Here is an 8,182-nt window from a genome sequence, read left to right as displayed (position 1 = left end):
ATGCATTACCTTTAAACTTTACAGCAGATTTGTCAAAAGTAACCAGATCAATGCTGTAGTTCAGCAGGTGATATGGGTGAAGAAAAGAGATCAGTAATTGCAGAGGATCAACTGTGTAACAAAAATCATAGAACATTTTATTTCATTGACAGTACTTCAACACTAGGAACACGTAATTCAACTTTCCCTGTGTTTTCAATAACTTAAGACCACTAATGAATTGAACATAAGGCAAATGTGCATGTAAGTTTCCAGATCAGATGAGAAAAGTAAAGTAATCATTCATTTTGAATAACCATGACTTCAGAGCCATCCTCTCATCTAAATTATTTTCTGCTTAATGTCAAATGACTTATTAACTTATACGACATGGCTCCTCTGGCGCAAATCGTCTATGCACACCAACTAAATAACCATTCACAAGTCAGTTAAAACATACCTCAAACTGGTACAGCATTATGAAGCATGAGTAGTAGGCCTAGTCCATTTGTATAAGTCACTCAAAAGAGCACATTGCAACTTTGCATAAAAAATAATACAGAACATCAAGCATAGTCTTCATCAAACCATTACTATCAATAGTTTTCCCAAACTGGTGGGATAGTTTTGTGTTTTTATGACAGCCAACACAGAACAGTAATTGTGGCATTCTTCAGCGACAATGACCTGAAATAACACTTTCCACAAAATTGACACTGGAAACAATTAGACCTTGAACACCATATTCAAGTCACTAAAAACATATGGTGAAATAAAATGTAAGAAAATACAAAATAAAAACAAAGAGAGAGAGAGAGAGAGAGAGAGATCGTGAGAGAGAGAAAGAGAAAACCCCTGATAACACACAACAGTGTAATAATACTTGTTTACAAATACTGACAAATACCATTTGCACAGGGAAAAGAAGTCTCTTGTAATGAGTTGGGTTGCGGTTACATCTTGAGGGGATAAAACAGATGATGGAAATACTGTGCACATTTTCGACAAAATGTTTTGTAGAGTATCCTTACACTTATGAACGTCAAACGAGAAACCTGTGCAGCACAAATGGACGTGTATTTAAATTTTAAATGGGGTCAACTGGTTAGGTCTCTAAGGTACATAAGAAACATGAGATGGGGGAAGGGGGGGGGGGGGTCCTCACATAAAACAATAAGACCACTACATTGTTTTTGTTTATCAATATATGCCAACACTCACACACGCATATTCTGGCAAGTAATCATTTCCACATATTACAGTACAATAAACCACAGAACAACATAGAAGATGTTGGCGTTATTACTGAGAGATACATTCACATGGTTTCTCCAGATGGGAAGATGGATCACAGTAAAGTCCTCAGTGTTCATTTAACACTGCTACCGTCAGGCAAGGTGATCCCGAGCAAACGGACTAAAGCCTAATTTGTGCGATAGCGTTGCACGCTGAGCCTGGCCGAGAGCAGAGCTACAAGCTCACAACACGTCACATCCGCAACATGTTGTGAGCTTGTAGGTCAGCTATGATCTGTATGTGACACCAGCATGCAACAAATAAAAGTATGAATCAGGCTTAAGGGGCTTTGTCTACACGCCAATCTTTTTTTTCCTGAGCGCAGCGTGTGCTTTTAATTTGGCACTGAGCGCCTACTCTGCTTGCCGAGAGCTGAATTATTTTCAACACAGGCATTTGGATGTGCCTTTAGGTGAGTGCCTTGCATTTTCTGCTGGGGGGGGGAGAAATGCCTCGTGGACACTAATGGGATGGTTTCCACAAACCAGGCCATCAGGCTCTGAGTCAGGTTGTCATGTCAATAATAAGGTGTTATTACGCTGGCAATATGATCACTTTATTTACTGTGCAGTGTGTGTGTGTGTGTGTGTGTGTGTGTGTGTGTGTGTGTGTGTGTGTGTGCATGCGCATGTGGGGGGTATTTTCTGGCCCCTAAGAGAGGTCAATTTACATTTACTGGTCCACTCAGCAGATGGCTGCTCAGATGGCTCAGAGCTGAAACCATGGCTTAAGTGGTTAAATGAACACTGCAGATTTTACTTTGTTCCTGTGCTCCACAGATGGGGAGGGATCAGCTGTGTGTGTGTGTGTGTGTGTGTGTGTGTGTGTGTGTGTGTGTGCGTGTGTGCGTGTGTGAAGACTACAGGGCAAAAATGGAGGCACATTCCTCTTCTGAGGCAGACGAGTGAGGGGGGACGTCTTTAGGACAGAGTCTGGCACCTCTTCAACAGGGAATCTGGAGGTCTGGGGTAGTAACCGGTGGTGCAAGGCTTGTCGGGAGAAAACCTGGGGAACTTGTAGTCCAGAGGGAGAGCTGAAATGAGAATAAAATCACTATTACAATTTTTGCTTATCCAAAGGGTCTTACAAAGTGAATTGTCTGCATTTCAAGGGCTGGGCAATACTGACCAAATCAATTAAAACATTTTATTTTTACCAAAATACCTCAATATCAATATTGTGATGATTGATGGGTATTTTCTTAATTATGATTTATTGTTTCATATTTTATGTTCATATCTTATTGCTATGTTAAAAAATACCTTGTAAATCTTCTTGTATCTGGTGCACAGGACTGCCCTGTCACCCAGTGACGTCATATCAATATTTGCGTGTGTATTAATTCCATTATCAGCTGTCACCCACTCCAGATTGACCATTGTACCAAAGGGAATGGAAAACAACATGACAACAACTTTGCCCTTAAAGATGAGGATAAAAATACACTCTCACCCCATGAGATAAAGAGTCATCAACAGAATCCTAATCACGGAACGTGATTAAAGTCAAAAACAGGATTCAGACGATCGGACGCCCATGACAGCTTGATGACACCTTATTCTGATGGGACCTCTCAACCTTTTGAAATGTGACAGCTGAATTCTGAATGTTTTTCTGACATGTTTTTCAGTATATGTGCAAAATGATGTGACTTTTATTCAGAGCACTTAGGAGAATTCTCTCTCCGCTATTCTTTACATTACAGGCTGGTTCAGTGCTGTACCACTGCTGAACAACCACTGACTGAGTTGTGTTTATACTGAATCGGGACTTGTATGGAAGCCTGTTGTACATAATCAATAAAATACCACTACAGTTAATTCACAGTAACTATCCACAGTGTCTGGGAGTGGCCCATTGCTCAACTGTTTTTCCCCTCTCGTCTGGAAAATGACTGCAGCTCTGCCAAACCAAACCCTCCAAAGAGAGGGAAACAAAGTTTAAAGAAGCATTTTTGTAATATGAAAGAAGGGACAGAAGTTGGTCTGGAAGCATAAATAAAACTTTTCCGCTCAATCGGGTTTGTTTTTCAGTTCAACAGTGGATGGCACTGATAGTGATTTTCCCTCGTATTGTTCTTTTTGCGGTGTAGTATTAGTGATGAAGGTTAATAGTATGTTGCAAAATGCCAGAGCTTGTAGAATGTGTGTTGGGGGGGGGGGGGGGGGGGCAATAAGGGATCAGAAAAACAGTGCCCTTTTGCTCTGCTGTCCTCCATGTCTGCAAAGTTGTCATTGATTCTACTACTACTACTACTACTATTTGAATTGTATTGTTATTATGTCGTATTTCATTTTATAGAATGGATTGTAATTATGTATTTTCATGTGCTTAATCTTATAGAATGTATTGTAATGGATTTATTTATTTTTTGTATGCATTTTATATGGACCCCAGGAAGACTAGCTGTCGCTCCGGCAGCTAATGGGGATCCATTCAATAAACAATAAACTACTACTACTACTACTACTAGGCCAAGTACCCCAGTTTGATTCAATCTCTTATCTATGGGGCCCTAATCTGCACTCAAAGTAGTCTAACACATGCAAGTGTTAAGAGTGTTAGCAAATGGACCCGTAAGGTGGTTCCTAACAATCAATAATTTAGCTGAGATCACCCGGTGGTCCACGGACCCCACATTGAGATGCAGTGTGCTATTGCACACCAAGCATGGCAAACTACTGTAAGCACATGAGCACACCTTGGCTAACTTTAACGATGTCTGATGAATAGCCTTCGAAATCTTGACTACATCTGAATATTGTCAGAGTAATTAATACCGTACTCTGACCATACTCTGAAATACTCTATTTTCAAGGGGCCCCATAACTCGTAAATAATGATTACAGACCCTTAAGGGTCCATGTGGAACCTCTTCAAGGAACCCTGACAGTCCCAGCTGGGCCACACTTTGAGAATGAGTGGTCTATAGCATATATAATATTATTGTATGTCTTTATGTGTTGTAACTTGTACCACAATGGAAACAAGCCCTCAGGGTGTTTTGTCCTTCCTTTTAGCATTATTGTATAACTGTACCTCTGCACCTTTTGCAAACTGTTAATAAAGTATTCAATAAATCAACAGACCCCAAGGGAACTACTAGCCCCAGCTTCAGTTTTCACTCCAGAAGAACTGAAACATTGGTTGTGGGTTTGGTGATCTTCTAATGCAGCTGAGGAAGACTTTTTATCCCACAAATTCCCCTTACACTTACTGTATGTTATTGTTACTGCTACTGCTCATTTTCTGCTACTGCTAGGATTTTCAAATCCTATCCTATCTTTAGCTGTCCCACATGAAAGCCAATTAAATCAAACACTAGCCAATACTAGTTTTGTGCATCATATTCAGCTGCGATTGACTTTAAAAGCATAACAGGGAGCCAGGTCTGGTCAAGTAAGACGGATGGATGGATATTGGATACCATCTGCAAGTCAAGCAGTCTATAAGATGGTCGGTATGTTTGTCTGCCTGCATGTGCGCCAATATTGAAAAACCTCAGCGCCAAATTTCTTGTAGACCACACAAGTACCTCTACCTTATTTTTGTCAACACATTTATTTAGTTTATTTAGTTTATACTTTTTAAAGCGTATTGGCCAGGTCTCAATCAGGCAAAAGTAAAATAAAACATACATTTCATAATGGACGTCAAAGGGGCTCTGATCTGGCTGAAACCATGCCCATATTTCATAGATGACAAGAGTGACGTCACAGGCTGGCCAGATGAAGGCTGAGATCCTCATCATCATTGGAGCCACACCGTTCCCATATGGATCCTGAGATAACACTGGCCCAATGTGTTTTGAGGGAACATTGGCAAAAAACATATACATGTACACATACTGTACATATGTGACTATTTATTTCACGTTTCCTAGTGGTGGTTGCAATTTTGGGGGCTGTGGTCTTGTGACCCATCATTGCTCATTGCAGGCCTGTAGTCTTGTTGTAGTCTAAGAGAAACACTTAGTTGGTCGTTAATCAAGACATGCAAGAATGTGATGAGGCCCAGTGAAAAAGCTCCCACCCCCTATTATCAAATTGCAATTAAAATCATTTATACTGGAGATTTTTAAGGTAAATACAGCACGGTAGCCTATTTGGTCTCCCTGCTGGGTTATTTGAAGGTATTTATTTACAGTCCTTTCTAATTATCATCACAAAATAGATATAATTTATTATAAGAATTAATAAATAAATAAATCTTATACAGTGTTTTTTCTCTTCTTTCGCCATCTTTCCCATTTGTACACTCTCAGAGCAATCTTTGATGATTTTACTGTATGTTTTGTTGGTTTTCTTCCAATGTGGACCCACAGTCTTGTCCAACATTACCTGCTATGTGTTCCACACTAGGGATGGCCATAGTGCTGTATTTGCGGATGCATTGGCCGCACCAGGTGAGCTTCTGGGTATCCTCGTCGGCTCCACTGCCCTTGTGGACGTCAACGAAGTAAGACCCCCACTGCTTGGACACATCCGAGGGCGCCTTCATCCCCATGTCCTGTTACAGAGGAGTTAACCATTTTAAACCCTCTATACTTAGTACATTGGACGTGAGTTGTATACTTGGTGCACTCTTTTTCGCTCTATAACACATTTCTTTGCCAAAATCTACAAGCTCTGAACGCATCGCGTTGTTATGCGTTGTGATCTTCTAATAGAAGATTGTCTAATTTTGCTCCGTCCAGATTAGAGATGCTGGGGTTCAAGTGGTAAACAATAGTGGATGTGAGCTGCCCTCCATCCTGGATCAGAGAACACACTAACAGAGATGCGAGCACTACTCCAGTGAGTCACACAAACGATATATATATTAAGAAAAACTTTATGGGTGCAGTGTCTATCATGTAAACTTTTTTCAAAGAAAATACCATTTTTGCAAATAAAATAAGAAGTACCTGAATGGACAGAATGTGGGTGGTGGCCATAATTCTTTACATAATCAGACTATTGACAACTGACAAGTTGATTACCCTATTTACTGTGTACTGTAACTGGGCTGGAGATTACTTCCCAGACAAGTTTGGTCCTGAAGACAACCCCACTATGAACTCCAATGGAATTACTGTATGAGGTAACCCCCAACTGCCTTCATCACAGCTCTGAGGATGACATTTAATTACACAGAATTAAAATCGCTCCCATTTCCCAGAAATACCCAATCGTATTGCTTCATTGTAAATGATGAGTCGGTATGAGTCAGTTAAAAAATAATGTTGCTGTCCTTAACCCTCTAACACCCGCATTAATTTCTACTTGCAAAAAATAGATTTCAACCTTACTACTACTTTGTACTACTAGGACTAAGACTAAAAAATATGTTAAAAAAAATAAAAAAAATAAAGTTTGATGAAAAATTTATAATAATTATATAATAATATAATAAATTAATAATTTACATTTTGGGGATATCTTTCACAATAATGAATAAAACATGTTCTAGACATTCTAATGATCACAAAAAAACATATATTACAATTATTTTACCTACTTTTCACTTTCCAGACATTTTTAATTTGTGTGAATTTCAGCCTCTGTGGGGGGTATTTATATGCAAATATCATGACCAATGGCATTGAAATGGCATTGCAATGAACATCACTGATGACGTTTAGGTGAAAAAAGAACAGAAAAAAGTTATAATAATTTAGTAATAAAATAAAATAAAATAGTTGCTAAAAAGCAATGCTGGGTGTTAGAGGGTTAAACCCCTGCTGCATCAATGTGCATTCTTTATTTATTTTCTTCATTTTACTGTGATTTACAATATTGCTTAGTTTTTATTTGCTTTTAACCTGATTGTTGATGTATTTTATCCCCTATCCCTTTCTCCCTCAAGAGGAGTTGCCATTTGTCAAGCCAAAGTTGTAAATAAAAATGTGTTCTTTATCGTCTGTATTACTAAATAAAGATTATATAAAATAAAAACTTCCTTCATCATAAAAAAAAGTTGAAAGTCTGTAAAGAATATTCTTTCTCAGAAATAACCAATTGTGTTACATGTAATTGTGACTAATGAGCCAGTTATCCTTTCTAGATCCTTTCTAGAACAGCACCTGTGAAAAACAGGATGTGGTGTATTAAACTGTGCTAAGATATGCTATCAGCGTAAGGAAGCAACACAGAGATTTAACCACTTATGCCCTATAATATATGGCCTATATACTTCATTGACTGGAGTACCCCAGGGCTCTATACTAGCCAACCTAATTGTTTGTTTCCCCTCTACACTTAAAACTAACTAAAAGTGGATCTACAGGCTCAAAGGTGACATTTAGTATATTTGGGGGTCAAAGTGGTTAAAGAGGAGATTTATTGCAATGGATTTAGTGCTGTCCAAACATTTGGCGAGATAACCACACCACACACCACACTAGACTAAACAGGCCTTAACTTTTTTAAACTGTACGACATTACAGTAAAACAAAGTTACAGTGTATCAGCCAAAAACAATATAAAATGAGTTTCATTAACATCTGACAGATTTTGCCTCAGTGAATACTGAAACCCCAGGGATTTTAAGCCTAATACGGTGCCGGCAGTGGATCAGGGGTAGAGTGACCAGATTGGAACCGCAATGTTCCCAGTTCGAACCCGGGCTCCCCCAGAGTTAGTGTCAAAGAGTCCTTGAGCAAGACTCTGAACTGAACCCCTAATTGCTCCCGATGTGCAGGTTGGTGCCTTGCATGGTTTCCCCCGGCATCGGTGTGTGAATGTGTGTGTGAATGGGTGAATGTAATGCACAATCTCTGTAAAGCGCCTTGGATAAAGGCGCTATATAAATGCACCATTTACCATTTACCATACTTAGTTGCATGCCAGTGTCGTACTGCGTAAATAACAGATCTACAAGCTCACAGCGTTCTGCTATTTGCTCTAAGTATAGTGTAAATCAGGCT

At 39.2% G+C, this 8,182-nt stretch overlaps 1 protein-coding gene across 1 annotated transcript in view; it reads right to left on the bottom strand.

The window, feature by feature from the left end:
* Window positions 1–197: 197 nt before the first annotated feature.
* nt5dc1 (5'-nucleotidase domain containing 1) overlaps window positions 198–8,182 on the bottom strand; it is an 80,896-nt gene continuing 72,911 nt past the window's right edge. The window contains exons 11-12 of the mRNA XM_083791048.1: window positions 5,616–5,784; window positions 198–2,308 (exon numbers count right to left, since the gene is read on the bottom strand). Of these exons, the coding sequence (XP_083647174.1) occupies window positions 2,196–2,308; window positions 5,616–5,784 (282 nt within the window). The 3' untranslated portion in view covers window positions 198–2,195. The remainder of the gene's footprint in view (window positions 2,309–5,615; window positions 5,785–8,182) is intronic.

The sequence above is a fragment of the Protomyctophum parallelum genome (assembly GCF_964188405.1).
Source record: "Protomyctophum parallelum genome assembly, chromosome: 19".
Lineage (NCBI taxonomy): Eukaryota > Metazoa > Chordata > Actinopteri > Myctophiformes > Myctophidae > Protomyctophum > Protomyctophum parallelum.
Note: the sequence above shows the minus strand (reverse complement) of the source record. Positions and strands in the feature narration are given on the sequence as shown.